Genomic DNA, 21,430 nt, shown 5'->3' with positions numbered 1-21,430 from the left:
ATATATATATATATATATATATATATATCCCTAAATAAATGAATACAAGTAAAAATCAATAATAAAAAAACGAGATTCAAAAAAATAAAAGTAAATGTCGAAATAAATAAAAAAATTAATATATCAGTCAAATTAAATATCAATCAATGAATAGACGCTCTGCTCTCACATTTATTTATTTCATTTAGTCATTCATTTATTTAAAATGTTGGCAGTTTTGGTCCTCCATACATAATGACATCATTCAGAAGGGCGCAAAGAGACAAAGCAGGAGCATTTTCAAATAAAGAGCTTGCTTTCGTGGGTGCGGGCTGCTGCGCGAGTTAGCCAAGTGGAAATGTGGGTGCGGGGAGGCCACCATGTCGGTGAGGTAAAGTTACACGGGGGGGGGGGGGGTGCAGCAGGTTCACCCAACCCCCCCCCCCCCCCCCCCCCGCCAAAGATTTACTGGATGCGGCCCGAGTTGGAGCGTCTTTCCGAGAGCCTCGGCATCTGTCGTGCGCGGCGGTGAAAGGAAAGGCATTAGCGAGGCCGCTTGGCTCGCTCGAGGAAAAAGTGGCGAGTTGCGGGATTTGTCGCCCCTCCAGCCGGTTGCTCAACTTTTCCCTCATTGTGGACTCTTGTCAACAACCTCGGCGGCTGACACACTGCCAGAAAGTTGCCGGCACTGGAATTGGATCATTTAGTCGATTTTCTACGATATTTGTCGCTGTTATTTGTTAATAAGCGACTTCAGTTTTATTTTCGCATTTCTTGAAAATTCCAATAAAAATGGTTGGATGGAAACCCACCTCTTGACAGCTTGGGACGTGAAAAACTCACAAGTCAGGGCGCTCGTAAGTCAAGGCACCACTGAAGCGCATAACATTGTTGTATTGTTGGCCCTTGTTCTTTGTCTTTTCTTTTATCGGGCAAATAAAGAAAGGCTTTGTGTGCACGCCAGTGAACGCACACGCACACACCGACGCAGCCCCACCCCGAGGGCAGTGCGGAGGCCTCCAGGTGGGCTTCCATATGGCACCAGCACGGCCCGCCGGGTTCACCTTGTCAGGCCGCTGATGGAGACGCTTCATTAAAAAAGGTCAAAGTATCGCAGGGGTCACCGATGCGTGTAGCCATTCGGAGAGGAGCTGAGTCAGCGTGCGCGCACACGCACACACACACACACACGCACACACGGTGACACTGTAAACACAGTAAAAGCTGAATGAAGAATTACTCCCCGCGGCAGACATGGCTGACTAAAATGATTCACTTCTAAGGCCCCGAGCTGAGCAGTGGAATCGTTTAAAAAATACGTCTGTGATTGACAGGTGATCAGACAGCTGGGAACAGCTGCAGCATATAAACAATGCACGTTTTCAACATTTAGGCTACGTTTAGCACGGCAAGTGAAAAAAGCAGATGGGCCTGAAATCTTGTCATTTGTCATATCAGTTGTCACCACTGAAATGAACTCAAATGCCATTTATCCGGTCCTGGACCACCACCACCCCAAAAAAATAAATACTATTTAGGTTTTAATAAAGAAAATAGTATTGTACAAAAACATGCTAAAACATCATACAAAAAATGTAAAAAACACATCAAATAAAATCTGCTTTATGAAGTTAAATTAAGCCAAAAGCCACACATTTTTTTTTAGGATTTGTTTGTTTGTGTACTGTATACCTTTAAGGGGCGTGGCCTAGTGTCAACCCTGAGCTATTCTCCTTGCCAGTGTTTTAATTTTGTGTTTGTGTTTTTGTGTCGTTTTCCCGCTCAATAAACGGCTGGCAGTGCATCAGTAGTGCCTGTGGCTCTCCTTGCCCACTTGCCAGGGCATCACCAGTGCCTTAATTGCTCCATTCTTTTATTTCAATTTACTCAAATTTGCGAAACTTGCTCATGACTCAAATATGGGCTCGTAACTCAAAGCAAACAACAGCCCATGACGGGAAGAAAAAAAAAGAAGAAGAGCGAGGTTGCCGCAATTCAACCTTTGCGGATTACTGAGAATCTAAACATGATGGGAAAAAGAACACACAATTATTAGCAATTATTTTGGGGTATTATACTAGTTTGAGAATGGAATGTTTTGTATGTATGTAATATGTAAACTGTACCCTCCAAAAGTATTAGAAAAAAACTTAAAATATTGTACATTTTATTATACATTTAGAACAGATTTAGTTAACCATTGAAGTGATGCAAAAAAAATCCCCGTATAGGAAGCGGTGGTTGAACAGAAGCGTGAGTTTGAGGTGAAGCATTGCGGGACTTGACCTTGTGACCCCTGGTGACCCCCATGTGACCTCCACTCCAGCTCGCCGCGGCCCTGCTGGGTTTGTTTTAGCTTCAGTTTCATCCACAACTCCGCTGAGCTTCCACTCATCCTGACTCCGGCGTATCCGCCGTTCCCATGGTTTCTCGCAGGACTCGCCCTTAAGCAGGAAGTGCCTTCGGTATCACGCACACACACACAACTTTTGTGTGTGTGTGTGTGTGTGTTGCAAAGGGATGCAACTGATGTCAAGAGGTTTCTGAGCAGACGTCCCTTTCACTTTGGATGTCTGGGAAGTGGAACCTTCCCAGGATTATTCTTGAGTGGGACGACATGAACAGGAATCCTTGGTTGACAGTAATTTCCCGCTGAAACACAGTTCTCAAATTCACCTTTTCATGTTTCTTTTTCTGTTAGTGAAAAATTCGCCTTGCATTTTTATCTGTATTCTTTCATTCTGAATTTTTCTTTCCCATATGTGACATGTATCAGAACAGATTTTTTTCAGATTTATTTTTGCAAATCCGACCTATTCCTTATGGAGGACCAAAACTGCCAAAATTAAAAAAATAAATAAATGACGAAATGAATGAATAAATTAATAAAAGTAAAACTAAAAATGGATATAAAAGATGTAATTAAAAAAAAAAAAAAATGTATATATATATATATATATATATATATATATAGGGTTAGGTTTTTATATATATATAGTAAAAATAAATACAAAAATAAAAAATGATATCCAAACAAATCAAAATAAATGTCGAAATAAGCACAAAAATAAATATATAAATATAATTAAATATCAATCAATGAATAAAAATGCTCTGCTCTCACATTTATTTATTTCATACTGCAGACGCTGTGTCAGGTAGAAATGTTATTTAAATGAAGGGGCGGTCCTAAGTGTGTCTTGGGTTGGGTCTCCATGCAAGCCGGCGAGACTTCCTTGTTCGCCAACCCCGCTCACTCGAGGCAGTTTGCAACGGCGGAGCCCAACCCATATATTTGAATTTTTTTTTTCTCACTTTTTTTTACTTTTATTTTTTTATTTAGGAATAATTATGGGATATATATATATATATATATATATATATATAATGTTTTTATTTCCATTTATATTATTATTTTTTAAATTATTTTTATTATATTTTTTATATCCATTTTTTATTATTATTTTTTAAAATATATTTTATCATTTATTTATTTTTTATTTTGGCAGTTTAGGTCCTCCGTAATTCCTCTTTTGTATGCCGATATAAATCAGATATAAAAAACTGAGCAAATTGAAACATTTCTATCAGCTCAAGCTCTCAAGAGTAAAATCATTCATAAAATGTTTGTACCCGTGTGCACCGTAAAACTAAGAAAACAAAAGTACATCGCAGCACACAACTCGCGTGAATGGTATTTTTCAAATTCCAGTGCTGCTATTTTGGATGTGGATTGCAGGTTTAAATATAGCATTTCGCCCTTCCAGTAAATTTATTTCTTGTAAGTGAAGTTATTCACGTACTGGTGGTGTGTGCTTCCTGTTTGGTTTCGTCGTCGCTACAGGAGAGCTGAGGACACGACAGAACCCGACTGGATCCGTGCTAACAGGAGAAAAAGCCGACCGGGCTCTCACTTCAGAAACAGGTGAGCTCTCACATGACAAGTTGGAGGTTGCATCATTTTGTCTGGTAATGCGCAGCAGAACCGTTGGACTGTTCTTACCTTTGTCACAATAGTAAAAAAAATGAAAAAAAAGTACATTATCAGAGTAGAAGGGCACAATTTTGATTTGACCGCCCATTGGTGAGCCACACTGACCCTACATTTTTATTTTATTTTATGATTATGAAAGAGACAAAATTATATTATTAATATTCAAAAGGTGCCCTAATTTTTTGATGGATAATTTCCCTAACCAGCCATTCTTTAATACGATTTTATCAGGCCTTCATCATAATAATTTTTTTACAAACTTACAAATTTTATTTAGTGGCATTATTTAGTTTATATTTATTTGTTTATTTATTATTTATTTATTCTATTATTTTTATTTTATAAATTACAGAGGACAAAATTGCCAAATTAGTTGCTTAGTTATTATTCTTTAGACAAATTAATTCACTAAGTTTTGTACATATGTGTGTTCTGGTGGAATTGTTATTGTATTTAGGGGTTCCCAACATGCCCCCCAAAAGTCACTTAGTAGCACCCCTGGAAAATTGAAAAAATGTACTTCCTAACACAAATTTGATAAACTTGTCTCACATGAAAAAAGGACACATAAAAAAGTGCAAGAGGAGGTTGAACAATTTGTTTGGAGGCGGACAAATGTCAGGATCAGACTTGGGCAAACTTCTAGAATTTGCAAAGCTTCTTTGAAATGTGGGCGGAGCACGGTGGCAAAGTTTGATGGTCGTTTTGAGGATTCGCTGATTCATTACTTGCCACTACAGGCTCATTTTATGGGGGACGGCATCATGGCGGCGTACGGACAGACGCAGTACAGCCCCACCCTCCAAGCTGCCGGACCCTACACCCCTTACACGCATCACACGCAAGGCTACAGCGTGCCGTCCTACAGTGAGTACACACAAAACTTGCCCCTCGATTTTCAGTGATTCCTTTATAGAATATTGATTTTCAACTACAGTAATCCACCCTCCATGACAGGATTTATGCTTCAGATAGGGCTGGACTGGGATTAAAAATAAATAAATATTGGCCCGGGCATTTTTGGCTTCGACGAGCCCCTCATAATTAGCGGAGCGCAAACGACTAGTGAATATGTTTGTGTTATTTCAAAGAATGTATTTTATTATTATCCCGACCTGTGCGTGACTTGACACCCATATTTTACAAATGGATAAATTGGCAAAATAAAATAGACATAATAATAAATAAATCATTTAAATATTTGGAAGTTCCTGGAGAAAAAAAAAAAGGTGCAACATCCTGAAGTGCATTATTGTACGCATTTAGTTGTTCCAGTTATTTATGGAAATGTGCACAAACTGAGAACTATTGTGCCGATGATGTGTTTTTCACCATTTCAGTTTTCCTGATTATTTTTTGGGGGCTATAGCTAAAAAGGTGCCAGTGACTCATTTGTGACTCAAAAAAAAAAACATGAGCGCCTTTGTTAGCGTCAGTGGTTAACCGGCACAATTGTAAATTACTCACTGTAGTTATTTTTACTACTCAACTCAATTCTACTTATGTAGCGCTTTCACAACAGCTGCAGCGGTAACGAAGCACTTTAGAAAACACATGACTTGAAACATTAACAATAGGCAAGTTTCTACCACCACTGCGTGCTGTATGCTAGCTAGATGGTGAGCCTGTTAGCTGGTGGCTAGCTAGCGCCTCTCGTCGTAGCATTGGGAAGCTCAGAGACAACCCAGCAGGATATATTCCAGCCACCGGAGAGTTTTTAAGCAGATATATTTTCACAGCTCAAACATGAAGGCATGTTTCGACAAAAAAAAAAGTTGCTAAATGTAAGTAGCATCCATTTTCACACATTCATGGAAGATGGCTACAGCTTTTTGTTTTTCACTATTCTCAAGCCACATTTCTCAATACTTATTGATTGCTCATTCAAATTAACAACGCTTGTCTCTGCGGTGTGTGAAATGTTCACACCATTTTTATTTTCACTGTACAAGGGACTATAATGTTAAAATGCAGCATGAAGTCTTCTGAATTGCCTTCAGTGCTCAACAGGAAGTCATCAAGATCTCTTTTTATGCATGTGTGCGTTTGTGTGTGAACAGACATTAAGACAGAGGAGGGCCTGAGCCACTCGCCAGGCCAGACGGGGCTTTTGGGTTACTCCAACTTCAGCAGCGCCCCCGCCAGTCAGAGCCTCTACGGCTACTCGCACGCGCACGGTGAGCCCCGCGTCAACCTCACTGGTCTCAACATGGCCTTCTGATTGTTTTTACGTTTGTGGAATGTGTCTTGAGCAGCAAAATGGACACGTTTTCATCCATCTTTGCGGGCGGCCATTTTGACACTTGCTGTCGACTGAAAATGACGTCGCAGTTTTGCTGAGGGCTCACCAATCACGGCTCACCTTTTTTTCTTAGCTTGGTCACGTGACGTTCGCAAGCTGAGCCGTGATTGGTCGTCACCTGAGCCCTGAGCAAGTGTGATGTCCATTTAGGCAAGTGGCAAAATGGCCGCCCAACCCGAGATGGATAAAACTCATATTCTACAAACGTTTAGACTAGACATATTATTGTAAATAATTTTTGTGGGTTGACTTCCCCTTTGACTATTTGTGTGTTTGTTGTCATTAAGCAGTTGTTTCCCAATTTTTTTTGGTTTGGTTTGGTTTGGTTGAACACAAAGATTTAATTTTGTTGTATGAATGGCAGCATGTGGATAAACATGCTAATTGTAAAATTTGCCATCCAGCCGATAGATAGCGGAAGATGACATTTTGTTTTTGTTGTTGTTTCCACAATTTGTGGAATATTTAGGGTTGAAATGATCAATATAGAAATGGAAAGAAAACAAACGCTTTTGTTTTGCACATCCTCATATAACGGGATGTTTTCAGAATGAACCAATCACATTCAAGCTCATGTTAAATGGGAGGTGGCGCACACACACCTGCTGCCATTTAAAGTGCCTCTGATTAACTCCTAATAAAGTTCAGATGTTCTAGTAGGCTTTCCCTGACACAAGCCATGGTCATTGTCAAAAGCTATCAGCCAGGAGAATAACAGAACACTATTTCATCATTAGTATCGATAAGTCCCCTTCTCCGTTGATGAGACGTGGTGAGGATTCCTCGCTGGTCCAGGCTGGACGACCTCACGCTGACCAGCTTTGCTTTGGAAAACGCGTCCGCCTCCCTCCTCACCTCTCGTCTCGGTTTGTGTGACCTCCTTCCGCGCACACCTGTTCCCCATTAGCTGCGGTCTGGACTCTTGGCGTCAAACGTCTCCACGTCCCCCTCCCGAGCCCACCTCCTCCTTTCTCAGGGTCAACCCACGCCCCCCCCCCCCCTTTTTCCCGCTCAGGCCAAACAGCACAACAGGCACGGCGAGGACTGAAGGAAAGTGAGAAAACAGACAGATGGGCGGACAGAGAGGGAGACGGCTGGATGGAAGGAGTGAGGAAAACAAAAGAGCTGCAAAGGGGCTCCAATCAAAATGTCGGCCGCGCACGTCCTGGTCGCCAAGACTTTGAAAGCAGCGTGAAATTGACCTTGTGTGTGACAGGGGGCCGAGGTTAAAGTGTGTTTTACGAGGGGCTGAGGGGGTTTAACGACCTCCATGCTATGAATGAGATGCAACAAAAGAGACAAGATGATAGGGAGACGTATATACATATATATATATATATATATGGGTTTTTAATCGTTTCAATAGGTAACTCACAATTAATCGCAAATTTTATATCGGTTCTAAAAGTACAATAAAAGGTTCTAAATGTACAATAAAATGTACAGTAAAACATTTTTTCCTATGTTTTCATACGTTTGTTAACATAAAAGTGGATTTTTTTAAAAAAAATAAGGCTGCATTTTTTAGCTATTGATGCAGCAATTTCATAATAATTCATAAAATTGAGTTAAAATTAAAAAAGATGTACTGTAAAAAAAAAAATGTGATATTGATTTGTGTTGAGGTAATTTTTCTGCCACTAGATGGCATAATTGCATTTGTAAGACATTTATTTTCATATTAAGAGCTATCTAATCTTTAACATGAAGTAACTTTTGAAATTCTGCACATTTTTAAAATTGTCCAATGCAACTTGACCCCAGTCTCACAAATATATGCATTATTTTTAAATGTATTACTGTTAAATTTTGTCGTGGACGTGTCTGCTGCGTTGCGACTGGAATTCCCCCAGTACAGGCTTTCCAAGTAAGGGGCAGTCATTAATCGCGTGTTAAAATGTTTTGTGGTGTTTAAGGAATATTAAATTAACTAAAAATAAACGCACTAATTTTGACACCCCTAATACATATACACATACACAAGGTATCACGATACGTATCCCGATACTTGACCTTCAAGGTGATACATATCCCAATATTTGACATTACTTTACATACATTTTATGTACATGTCATATGTCTACGCAAATTCTATTTTTATTACTCTGTATGACAAAAATGTTTTGTTCTTTTAATGTTAGCTGCGCTTCCGGTTTACCGCCAGTGCCGTGCTAGATTTCAGAGACGTGATAAAATAGCTATGTTAGCATCTATGCTAATCTCAGCTGGTCACACCATTGTCGACAAGCTAAATGACCCGTCTAGTGTTACTGTTTAACTCCCAATTTACCTTTAAGGCTAGAAATGTGTTTTTGGATTTTTTTACATCCAAATTTCGCAAATCTGCACACTGCAAAAATAATTCATCTTGTGAATTGTCATGACTTGGACGTCACATCGCAACGTGACATGCAATTCGTCAGCCTTTGTCATTGAGAGTTCTCTTTGCTTCTCATTTTGCGAGAATACACATGTCAGACATTATGCAGGAATGTAAATGTTCCTGTAAACACACACACGGCGCAAAGCCTGCAATGCGACCACGTTTGCCTTCCAAAGCAGCAAAAGACACCAACCTCAACAAAATGGATGCGTGCGACGTATTAATCAATCACATGGTGGGAAAGTGCCGCAAAGACCAAATGTTTGCAGGGTGTCTGAAGTTGTCCTGATGGGACTCGTCTTGTTTTATTTGTTTACGGTTTTTTTTTTTGTTTTTTTTACTAAATCTATTCTGAAGATTGTTGAGTCACCAGGGAGCTTCCAGTGACTCATTCTTTGGTAATAATTCATGAATAATTTGGAATGATGATTTCGATCAGGGGGGGGGGGGGGCGGATAACAATTTCAAAAAGCAGATATTTAAATATAAGAATTATATAAATACAACTGTGAATGAACTACAAATGCTCAAATTAGGCCGGATTATCGATATACGTGAACCCCACTTAAAATCCCTTCCAACAAGGATGTTGCCAATCTATTTCCAGGCTTGATGTCCCGCCATGGCTTTGTGCTTGCAAAACAAAAGCCAGCTGGTGTCATAAATCCGCACGAGCGGCTGCCCGCTTCCCAAACAAGCTCTCCGTGTGAATTGATACACCTCACATCACAACACGCCAGGGTATGCGCTTCTTCGGGCGGGCGGGCGGGCGGGTTTTGGGCGCTGGAGCGAAAATGTGGGAATTTTTTTCCATGTGCGGGAGGTGATAAGATTACAAGAGATTCATTCCAATCAGACAACCAGGACAGATTTTCCGGGGGGGAATTAGCTCGGAGGAAGACGTTCCTGCCCCGACTTGATCGGAGAAGCACCCGCATTGTTGTTGCGTGTCAAACATAAATCACTCAAGAAGCTCCAACTTCCTGTGCGGCGTTTTCCCACACACATGATCAATGTCATAAATAACCCGGGATTTCGTTATTGCTGATCACAATCTTTGTCTGATGAGACGATGATCTGAGATTTTGAACCTCGGGCTTCTGCTGGTTTTTCAGGTGCAGGCATTTCCTCGGGCATTTTTCAAGGCGGTCACGCCATCTCCTCGTCCACGCCGTTCAACCCCACGCAGCAAGTGAGTGTGTACTCCATATAAGTCCTGAAATATCAGTTTTCAAAATGGAGGATTGAATTATGCTTTAAAATCACATTTAGTGTACATACTGTATGTTTTGAGTATGAGTTCTTATTATGCGATTAAAAGTATCGTGATATCATTTTGAGACCATTTTGCACGACAGATTTTATTTTTATTTTTTTAAGAGCTCAGTATTGTTCATTCGGAAATGTCATCATCATTGCTATTTTTTATTTATTTTTTTTATAATTTTTTTATATATATATATATATTTTTTTTTTTTTTTGTGTGTGTGTGTGGGTGAGTATGTGTATGTGCGTGCATGCGTGCATGCGTGACAGATTTAACGAATGGGAGGTTTTAAATTTGATGGAAGGAGCTTTCTGAAAAAAAAAAAAGAAAGAAAGAAAATAGTACATGTCATTTTGTGCCCATATCTCCCACTCCTATATATTGATATTTACACATAATACATATTTAAACCCCAAGATAACCTTGTTGGCACCAAAAAAATTGATCGCAAAGTTTCTCAGAACTTATAATGTTTTGCCCGAGTTACATTTAGCTTTCTAAACCTTCAGATAACCTATTTACTATTATTGCCATTTTTTTCTCCCAGATATAAAGTGTTGTGATATAATTCTGATACGAGGCCCAATAATTATATTTATTAACCGGAGGTCATGAATTTAATGGAAGATTGTTTTCAAAAGTCTTACATTTGTGCTCTTAATCTGATTGCTATCAAAATATTATTGCAAAATGTCTTAAAAAAATCGAAAATATTGGGGTATGATTTTTGTCTCCTAATGATCATATTTATGGTAAATGAGGTATTTTGTGTGTTTGTGTGTATTTGGGATCCGCTCACTTGCTGCTTCCTGGCAGGAGTTTTCATCGTATTCCAGCTACAGTCAGAGTCAGTACTCGCCGTATTACAACTCGCATCACTACAACAGCCCGTACCTGAGCGGCAGCAACATCAGCCCCGCCTCCATCAGCACCCCGTTAGCCTATCAGCACCCAGAGCACCCCGTCATGTTGCCCAATCACAGCCCAGAGTCCCACACGGGTACGTTTGCTGCCTATGCACAAATTGGGTGAAATTTCCGGATGAACTTCACGGGACGGTCAAATGAAGTTTGTGTGCTTTTTAGGTTCATCCCGAAATTTCACCTCGAACCACAATGCTTTCACTTTTGGGAGATCGCAATAGAAAGAGACTGATAAGCGTATTTTGTGTCTTAGGGGAGTATCACCCGCCGCCAAGCCCTCCCACGCCGGGTAAAGAGGAGGGGGAAAGGGGCACGGTGTCCATGCGGAGGGGGTCCGACGGGAAGTTGAGGGGGAGGAAAAAAGTCAGTGACCCGGCGACGCCTTTGGACGCTGACATTGAGGTATCAGCATTCCGATTTACCTGCCATCTGTCCGACCATCCGTCTGTCCATCCATCCATCTATCCATCTATCCATCCATATTTGTCATCCGTCTATCCATCCATCCATCTCTATCCGCCATCCATCCATCCATCTATCCATATCTGTCATCCATCCATTCATCCATCCATCTCTATCCGCCATCCATCCATCTATCCATATCTGTCATCCATCCATTCATCCATCCATCTCTATCCGCCATCCATCCATCTATCCATATCTGTCATCCATCCATTCATCCATCCATCTCTATCCGCCATCCATCCATCCATCTATCCATATCTGTCATCCATCCATTCATCCATCCATCTCTATCCGCCATCCATCCATCCATCTATCCATATCTGTCATCCATCCATTCATCCATCCATCTCTATCCGCCATCCATCCATCCATCCATCCATCTATCCATATCTGTCATCCATCCATTCATCCATCCATCTCTATCCGCCATCCATCCATCCATCCATCTATCCATATCTGTCATCCATCCATCATCCATCCATCTCTATCCGCCATCCATCCATCCATCCATCTATCCATATCTGTCATCCATCCATTCATCCATCCATCTCTATCCGCCATCCATCCATCCATCCATCTATCCATATCTGTCATCCATCCATTCATCCATCCATCTCTATCCGCCATCCATCCATCCATCCATCCATCTATCCATATCTGTCATCCATCCATTCATCCATCCATCTCTATCCGCCATCCATCCATCCATCCATCTATCCATATCTGTCATCCATCCATCATCCATTCATCTATTCATCCATCTATATCCATCATCCATCCATCATTAATTACACGAGGGCATTTTAAACATTTAACAGTTATTTTTTTGAAGAATTTTAATTTGATAAGATCCACATCATAAAGAAAACAATCCGTATTTGGAAGCCAGATCTGTCCGATAACCGGGGGCGGAGCTAGGGTGTTGCAACAAAGCGAGGGCATCACAACAAAGCGACTTTTCCAACTTCTCCAGCGACTTTTCGTGTTCTTAGAGGCTCCGAGTGACTCTGTGACGTTCATCCCTCCATATCGCCCTCCATATAAAGCAATCGCCCGTATTGATTCAATTGCATTTTCACTTGTGGCGGTAGCACTTCATCACCAAGTAATTATACTTATCTAATTCAATTGCGAGGTACATTTCTTTGTTTGATTTCCATTGGACACAACGCCCAATAAATCACGAGCCAAATTTTTTTTCGTGTGTCCGAGCAATAAATCCTGTTGATTTTGAATGACTCGTCATCCTGCGTGTTTAAGGAACAACTTTCATGAAAGACGGGAGGAGATGCTTTTGTTTTTGCCTTCCCCCGCACAGCGCACTCTCTCCTCCTGAGGTTATCTCTACAACGTGTGTTATTTCACTGCAGCGGGTGTTTATCTGGGACCTGGATGAAACCATCATCATTTTCCACTCGCTCCTCACGGGGACCTTCTCCTCAAGATATGGCAAGGTACCGTCACGCCGCCCGCCTCCTCCCGCCAGTCGCCCTTTTCCCGACTTCCCTTCACTCGCATTCGTGCGTGTAATAATTCAGGTCAAGTCAACTGTAAAATAGTTTAATATACTTCCGCACGTAACTTACAACATTACTCTTTAAAAAGGAATGGCTTATAAATGATTTGATATAGAAGTGTGTACGTGCACGTGAGGCAAAAACCTTTTGTCATTTTTTTTTTTAAATCAATATTTATCCAGTTCATGAATAAATTAGGACATTTTTGCTTTAATAAGGTTTATGTGAAAAGACACTCCGTTACAACCATGTTAAACATGGATCGTCCATAAAAAGTGTGTAACCCTTAAAAGCACATAAATACACAAATATGTGAGGCAAATAACTGAGGCACAGAAGAAAAATCCAAATACATTAAACCACCTCCATTGCGGGTTAACGGTTCCGCTATTTCACCTTTTTTTTTTTTCTTCCACTTTTAACTCAATTTTGTTCTGTTGATTTTGGGTGTAATTCTACTGTTGGTCACTAGATGGTGGTACACTATCGCGTTTGACATTGTACATTTTAAAGGCTCATTTTTGTTGAAGGAGATAATTGAATGTGTCATTCCTCTCCCATTCTACATTAAACACACAATCGTATTCATTGCGCTCTCTCAATATATTAGGATTTTTTTTTAAATGTCTTGGTATTACTTCAAAGTGTGTTTGAAAAGAATAAGTGCCTTAAGAGCTCAAACAAATAAATTAATAAAAATTGGTTGCATATTTTTGCGGATTTCACTTATTACAGAGTGGTCTGGAAGTTGGATTTTTTTTTTATTGTCCATACGATCGACCGCAGCTGAATTCATGACGAGAGAACCGCTAATAATCCAGGGTTCAATGTGCGACATTATTAAAAAGCCGGCCCGATCCTGCTCGAATGAAACGTAGCGGGCATTTATTTCTGAAGCGTTTCACACGCTGGCTGTTTTGCCGCTCGTCCCTGCGTTGTTTCTTTTCATAACGCGGGCCGGCTTGTTTAGCTACGCCGGCTTCCTGCGGCATGATTGACAGCCAGCGGGACGTTTTACATAACACGGCAGCGACGGAGGGGGCGCGGATAGCGGTGCGTTTCTTGCTTTTTGGCCCGCAATCTCCTGTTTTGAATTCTCACGGTCCCCCTGCGGCTCGGCGCAAGGCTGACGGGGGTTTGAGAGCGAGGTCGGCGATGGCCTCATGCTGCATGCTGTTATTATTATTCGGGTTTTTTTTCTCCTTCGTTTTTCTTTTTTTTTTCTGACTTTCAACAGAGCAGAACAAAAAATGTCTTGCAAGAGTGTTGAAATGTGACTCATACGCCAAAAATTCCTGATGAATTCCCAGCGCCTAAATGCCTCTTCGCTGGAACCGAGGAAGCTCGCTCAAGTTGAACGGGAATGCCACTTGATTGAGCTGTGGCCAAAATAATAATAATAATAATAATAATAATAATAATAATAATAAATCCCTCCACTTAATGATCAATTGTCATGGAGAATGACAAGCTAAACTCCACTCAACTCAATTTTATTTGAATATATATTTTTTTTTAAACCAACAGCACACGCAGCCCGGGATGGAGGATTGCCAGAAAAGAGCTTACGTTTGTGCTCTTAACTTAAGAGCACAATTATAGATCATCATTCACCACTAGTTGGCAGGCTCATATGTTTACATACAGTACCTTGAAGGTGTGTAAACTTATGAGCACGATTATAGATCATCATTACGACTATACGTGCTCTTCATACAGTTGTGCTCATAAGTTTACACACCCTAGGGGTGTGTAAACTTATGCACACAACTGCATATATCACCATTCACCACTAGTTGGCAGGCTCATAATTTTACATACAGTACCTTGAAGGTGTGGAAACTTATGAGCACGACTATATGTGCTCTTCATACAGTTGTGCTCATAAGTTTACACACCCTAGGGGTGTGTAAACTTATGCGCACAACTGCATATATCACCATTCACCACTAGTTGGCAGGCTCATAATTTTACATACAGTACCTTGAAGGTGTGTAAGCTTATGAGCACGACTATTTGTGCTCTTCATACAGTTGTGCTCATAAGTTTACACACCCTTAGCATATGTAAATTTATGAGCACAACTGTACCTGTTGTTGGTCCAACCCTGGCGGAGGTCTGCTTTCTCCCTGAGTGCCTTTCCATGATGTTTTCTTTGCCATTCCACCTTCCTCGTACACGAAACAAAAGCTTGACCAGAACTCCTACTGTGTGCACTCGCATACCCACAACCCCCCGTGTGCGAGTCGAGAACCTGACGTTTTCACATCTTTTCTTTCTCTGGATTACCCGAGAAAGGCTTTTATATGTTGGACAGAGTGATTACGGGTAATTATTGCAATTATTAGAGAAGAAGACCAATCCTTGCTTAATCCTTCAACTCCACCTCTTTCATCCTCACATTCATCTCTTCTTTTTCTGGCCTGTGATGCCCACTCCCTCAACATTATTTCCATAATTGCCCTCTTCATTTGAACGTACAAAAGGGCTTCTTTTCTAATTGGGTGATTATTCAGCTGCCAGGGCAGCCGGAGGCGTGGCTTGTCAATGTGAAGGTGTTAATCTGCCGTTCACCTTTGGCTAACGTCCCGCTGCCTCTCCCAGCTCGAGCGCCGCCGCCGGCTACGACAACGCTCTAAAAAATGTGCTTGGCCATCTCGGATGTCAATGTCTTAATGTCTTATTGCATTTATTGTTGTCCTTTTACCGATTTCATTGCCTCTTCTGAGTGTTAATATCCAACAAGCAGCAGCATTTTTGTTGTTTCGGATCTTTTTAGATTGGAGAGGTGTACCTAATGAATTGTCCGGTATGAGGTAATCTCGTTTTCATGCGATGAATGTAAATGATCACCAGTTGGTTGGTGTTGTGAAAAAAAAAGTAAATCCAGGTTTCATTCTGCCCGTCGACAGCGGAATCGATGAGAACGTTTCTCAAGATGAATGATCGTTCCCCAAATCGGATCGAAGCGATTAGCGATTAGCGGCAGAATTCCGCCAAGGCGGTCAACCTGCCGTTATTATCTTTCATATTTCAGAGTCAAAAAAAAAAAAAAGTTTGTATAAGTGAATCCAAATTGTTAATTGAGCTGCTTGTTGACTTGTGATCTTGTTGCAGGATTCCTCCAAAGCGGTTTCGCTGGGTTTGTGGATGGAGGAGATGATTTTCAATCTGGCCGACTCACGACTCTTCTTCAACGATTTGGAGGTAAGTTAGGAAGATTTTTGTTTTCTAAATAAGAACACGAAATAATAAAATAAAGTAAGGTATTTCTTCAAATACTAATATTTATAATTGGGATTTTAGAATGGACTGGGCAGGTCAAAATATTAGGAACACCCCTCTGTGTGACGCAGCATATGACTTTAGAAGCACAACAAATAAACGTACGTTGAACAGCAGCGTGGCTAACTGCTAGCATTAGCAAAGCATGCACATGAAGATCGCGAATGATGTGTGTGTGCTTGTCAAACAGATTAGAGAGAGTTTGTGTGTGCGTGTGTGTGAGACAGGAACATGAGTGGAGTGGGCGGAGTCGCGAATGAAAGGACGGAAAGGAGCCAACAATTCCATTTGCAAACCCGATTTTCTTTTTTTTTTTCTGGTTGTTTTCAGGCTTCACTTCACTCTCTTAAGCAGCAGCATGTGGCCGACAACTGTTGTTAAGTCGGAAGGTGCAAATTATCACGTCTGTGTCGTGTCACCACTCACAGGCTACTATTAAAGCTGTCAAGGACGTCTTAAATTTCTATTTCATACGTCAGCAACTTGGAATTTTTACTCAAACTTGAAGGAACATTGAATTGTGATGAATATTGAATATATATATATATATATATATATATATATATATATATATATATATATATATATATATATATATATATATATATATATATATATATATACTGTCTAACTTTAAATGTACTCTAAAATTGAAAGGAATAATTCCATCATTTGAGAGAAATGGCCTCGAAGTGATGACTAAGAAACTCCTCACTCTGGCTGAGCTTCAGAAACCCACGGGGTGGGAGAACATTCCAGATGTTTCTTGTTTCGTTTTGTTTTTATTAACCCTAATGATATCTACACACACACAAAAAAAACAATGCAAGGTGGCAGGACAACTTGCTGAACTTGTATAGCGAGTGGCTGTTATCCCACCACTTCCCGATGATGATGATGATGATGATGATGATGATGATGATGATGAAGATGTTCCGTGTTAGAGCGCGAAACCAGTAGCGGCCGCGCAGGGGTCTCCACACGGTGGGGGTCAGGTCGGCGCCCCGGAGACTTGAAGTATGCACTCAGGGAAGATGAGGTAGCGTCTGCCTGCTCGCAGCCACTGCGTTAGCGTTAGCATGCTAGCTTAGGGATAGCTTCGTTGGCGTTGGGGTTGTATTAATCACGTTAACACCCATTCAAGCCATCACTTATTTGGTTTGTTTGTTAGTTAAGATCCCGGGTGATTTGTTGGGGCGTGTGTAATATACAACACAGATTAAATTTGACCCCTGACCTCAGAAGTGTGAGGCAGACATGCTAACCGCTAGTACACGGTGCTGCCCTGCGCAAGCTAATGAAATCCAATAGGAACTTTCTGTCTTCATGATGATAGTTATAATGGCAATATACAAACTTGGAATTTCACTTTAAATTAAACCTGTCATTTCATTTAAATGGAAAAAGTAAAATGTTTTGTCTCCCTCCTTGGAGTTTTTACCTAAAATTATCAAGTAAATACATGGAATCAATGTAACATTGTGCGTTTGCAAATTATAATGTTTACATTTTAATTTCAACATTTGTGTTTTTTTCCCTTGTCGTTTGACAGGAATGTGACCAGGTTCATATCGACGACGTGGCGTCCGACGACAACGGTCAGGACTTGAGGTATAAACCGTTGCGTTCTCATTCTTTCTGCTTTCTGATGTTAAGCATAAACATAAATGCATGTAAAAATGGTATTACATACATTTTGTCCTAAATTTGATTTTACGTAGTGATTATTCTTTAAAAAGATACTCCATTAGGCACCGACTCTGGCGGTTAACAGGGACAAAATAGAACTTCATGTTTTTGAAGTATGTCAAAAAATAAAATACAAAATTGAATGCCATTTATGTGGTTCCAAAACTTTTATTTGTACTGATTTTCATTCTTTATATTCTATGCACTTTTTGGTGACTTTCCATATTTTTATTCCTGCTTGTACTCACATATATATTTTATATATGTGATCTCTGGTACTTATTATCCCTGTAGCATGAAATGAGCTCTTCAATTGCGCCCCCATATGGAAATATCAGGAAATTGCACTGAAAAATCACATTTCTGTATTCGAGACTCAACAATCAACCGGATGTTGATTATTCACTACTAGAATCACGTTTTTTTCCCCCCCCCCTCTTTATATTTCAGCACATACAATTTTGCCACGGACGGCTTCCAGAGCCCGGCGGGGGCCGGCTCCCTGTGCCTGGGCTCAGGGGTCCACGGAGGGGTGGACTGGATGAGGAAGCTGGCCTTCCGATACCGGCGGGTCAAGGAGATTTACAATACGTACAAGAATAATGTTGGCGGTAAGGTTTGAATTCATGTGGATCACATTCAAAGTGGCTTCACAAGGTCTAGGAAATGAGGAAGAATCATTTACTGTACATTTTCCTTCAATTATTCTTGTTGATGCTTGTGCCGCCCCCTGCTGGTCAGGTTTACTGGGCAGCCCCAAGCGGGAGGAGTGGCTCCAGCTGAGGCGGGAAATGGAGGTCCTTACCGACCTGTGGCTCACCCAAGCGCTCAAGGCGCTGGCTCTCATCAGCACCAGGTCAGTTCGCTAACCTTGACTTTATCTTTGGCTTTTTTATTTTTTTATTTTGGGGGGGGGGGGGGGGGGGCAACGTTCCTTTCATACGTGATCATCTGTCTTGAACACCTGTATAACTTTTGAGAGGGAAATTAAAAGGAATAGAAGAAAAATATCCTATGGTTGCAAAAGTGTGCACACCCCTTATCAATGGATCCAATCATCTACAAATACCTGCCATCATTTAAAAACAAACCCCCAAATGAAATTCAGCCGATGTATTGGATTGGAATTGAGCACGCCATCATGTGGTCTCAGGCCCAACTGCGTGAACGTGCTGGTGACCACCACCCAGCTGGTCCCGGCCCTCTCCAAAGTGCTACTGTACGGTCTGGGAGCCGCCTTTCCCATAGAGAATATCTACAGCGCCACCAAGATTGGTGAGTTGGGGAAAAAAAAGGAAAAAAAACGTGTTACTTCAATCTTTTCTAAAAAATGACAATGCGTTATCCATGGCAGGCAAGGAGAGCTGCTTCGATCGCATCGCTCAAAGGTTCGGCAGGAGAGCCGTCTACGTGGTGGTCGGAGACGGAACCGAAGAGGAGACGGTGGCCAAGAAGGTGAGGCTCACTTTCACAAAATTATTGTGGCTCAACTCCGGGGGTTGAATGACTGAAGAGTTGTTTCTAGTCAGCTCTACTGTGATGAAAGTTGAGTCAAAGTCGATTAATCAATGACATTTTTTTGTACCAAGAATGGGTTTCATGGAAAGATGTACAATCTTTCCTCACTTTTTGTCGGTCAGACATGGACAAATGAAGCTTTGTGAAGCACTTGCGATATTTTTTGACTCCTCTCGATGGACCCATGGACCCAAGTAATGTTTTTGTTTTTTTACGACACTTAAGTAAAATGAGCCAGAATTTGGCTCATTATTGGAAGTATGATTATATAAGTGATTTCTGATTTTTTTTTTTTTTTACTTGCGACCACTCAAAATGTTCGGTGCCATCAGACCTATCCATACTTATATACTGTAGCTTTTATTTATTTATTTATTTGTTTTTGATGCCCTCTATGGACAATAAAAGCAATTTTGTCCTAAGAACACCACACACGCTCACAGGCCTGAGCTCTCGATCCCAACCGTGCTTTCTTGTATTGGTATAAGAATGGGGATAATAGGAGGCACATAAGTCAGCTCAACCAAAAATCATAATGAGCTCTCTAGCGCCATCCGGTTTATTGTGGCTTTTATGACTCTACATTCAACAATTTTTTTTCCTACGTTTAGTGGTTGATGCCCCAGTGAAGGGATAAATTGAGTAGTCGCGGGAAATGCACTATAACACATCAGGTGTACAGTGCATCAAAAATTATGATTTATAATGGGAGTCAATGGGCCAAAATTCGGACATTTTTACGTATGTGTACAGTAAAAATGTGTTTCCCACATATAATAATAATAATAATAATTATGAAATTTTGGACGGTGCCATTTTGAACTTCAACATGTTTTTGAACAATTAAGTGCAATTTCAGCTTGCTGACTGATTTTTTTTCCCCATATGCTTTATATTTGATATTAATATTGATAAAAAGCCAAAAGCCAAAAATTGGACACTTTCCTTACTTAAAGATGTAATAGAAAAGTAATGAATTCCCATTGCACTAGAATTGATCTTTAAACAAATAGCACCATCTAGAGGAGTAAAAAAAATATTGCAAATTTTCCCATCACTGATCAAAACGTTTCCCTTGTGCGTCCCCAGAAGAACATGCCATTCTGGAGGGTGTCCTGCCGGGCCGACCTGGAGGCTCTGAGCCACGCACTGGAGCTGGACTACCTGTAGAAGTTGGCAAATACGCCCCCTCCCCCGCCCCCCCAACCACCAGAAACTTCTGAACTCTTGAACAAAGACTGGTCATCCCCAGTCAGTGTTACTGAGTCAAGTCGGCGGGAAGTTTGACGGTTGAAAACGACCAAAACAAGCGGCTAGAGGACCAAAGCTTCAGCGCTAACCCCAGGGAACTTCTCCAAATGTATTTTTTTTTTCCTTTCTTGTCTTTTGAATTCAATTCATCTCACTCTAAAGAATGACAAAACTTGATTGGAAGTCCTCAAATAATGATAGATTTGTTAGAGGGAAAAAACAGCATCATAAATAGAGGCTATGAAAAATACAACCGGTTAAGATGTGACCTATTTATTGTTAGTCATGAAATTTCCTACAAAAAAAAAATAAACGGAAGAGAAGAGAGGAGAAATGTTTTCTACTTCCGCTTCCTCATTTCAGGATGTAAATGTTTGCTTTTGTGCTTTTAAACCCTCCTTTTGTCTTCCTATTGGCCACTTTTGTAAATTAGACAGACTGTTATGGTCACGCATGTGCCTGCCATTTTAGCTACAATGATGATGTGTATATAATGCTTTGTGTGCCATTTGTTTTGACACATGGTTCTAATAGACAAATAAAAAAATAAGTTAATTGCTCTGGATGGAGGACGCCTTTTCTTTCATGCCTTAGCTCAACACAGAAAAAGGTAGCCATGAAAATTAGTTTGGATTTGCCCTTCGAGATTGTGTTACATTGTTACATTATATATTATTCTTATAATTTTATATATATATATATAAATATATATAAATATTTATTTATATATATAATATTCCATATAATACATTATATTAATTGCTATTACTTTTAAATGTTCAAAAGGTGTTACTTTTTTTTTTTTTATCAAAAGATTAAATAACATACTGATACACAAAACATTCATTTCTGTGTTG

The 21,430-nt window shown here is 40.5% G+C and overlaps 1 protein-coding gene across 1 annotated transcript in view; it reads left to right on the top strand.

Annotated features, from left to right (window-relative positions):
• Nucleotides 1–21,133, top strand: part of eya2 (EYA transcriptional coactivator and phosphatase 2) — a 29,125-nt gene extending 7,992 nt beyond the window's left edge. The window contains exons 2-15 of the mRNA XM_086086856.1: nucleotides 3,824–3,904; nucleotides 4,714–4,840; nucleotides 6,034–6,150; nucleotides 9,774–9,850; nucleotides 10,742–10,925; nucleotides 11,102–11,250; nucleotides 12,684–12,767; nucleotides 15,948–16,037; nucleotides 17,668–17,726; nucleotides 18,255–18,415; nucleotides 18,546–18,660; nucleotides 18,958–19,079; nucleotides 19,159–19,259; nucleotides 20,412–21,133. Of these exons, the coding sequence (XP_085942982.1) occupies nucleotides 4,723–4,840; nucleotides 6,034–6,150; nucleotides 9,774–9,850; nucleotides 10,742–10,925; nucleotides 11,102–11,250; nucleotides 12,684–12,767; nucleotides 15,948–16,037; nucleotides 17,668–17,726; nucleotides 18,255–18,415; nucleotides 18,546–18,660; nucleotides 18,958–19,079; nucleotides 19,159–19,259; nucleotides 20,412–20,492 (1,458 nt within the window). The 5' untranslated portion in view covers nucleotides 3,824–3,904; nucleotides 4,714–4,722 and the 3' untranslated portion in view covers nucleotides 20,493–21,133. The remainder of the gene's footprint in view (nucleotides 1–3,823; nucleotides 3,905–4,713; nucleotides 4,841–6,033; nucleotides 6,151–9,773; nucleotides 9,851–10,741; nucleotides 10,926–11,101; nucleotides 11,251–12,683; nucleotides 12,768–15,947; nucleotides 16,038–17,667; nucleotides 17,727–18,254; nucleotides 18,416–18,545; nucleotides 18,661–18,957; nucleotides 19,080–19,158; nucleotides 19,260–20,411) is intronic.
• Nucleotides 21,134–21,430: the final 297 nt, after the last annotated feature.

The sequence above is a fragment of the Leptonotus elevatus genome, chromosome 10, assembly GCF_054856555.1.
Source record: "Leptonotus elevatus isolate MCC_2025b chromosome 10, RoL_Lele_1.0, whole genome shotgun sequence".
Classification (NCBI taxonomy): Eukaryota; Metazoa; Chordata; class Actinopteri; order Syngnathiformes; family Syngnathidae; genus Leptonotus; species Leptonotus elevatus.
This window is presented reverse-complemented; position numbering and strand designations above follow the sequence as displayed.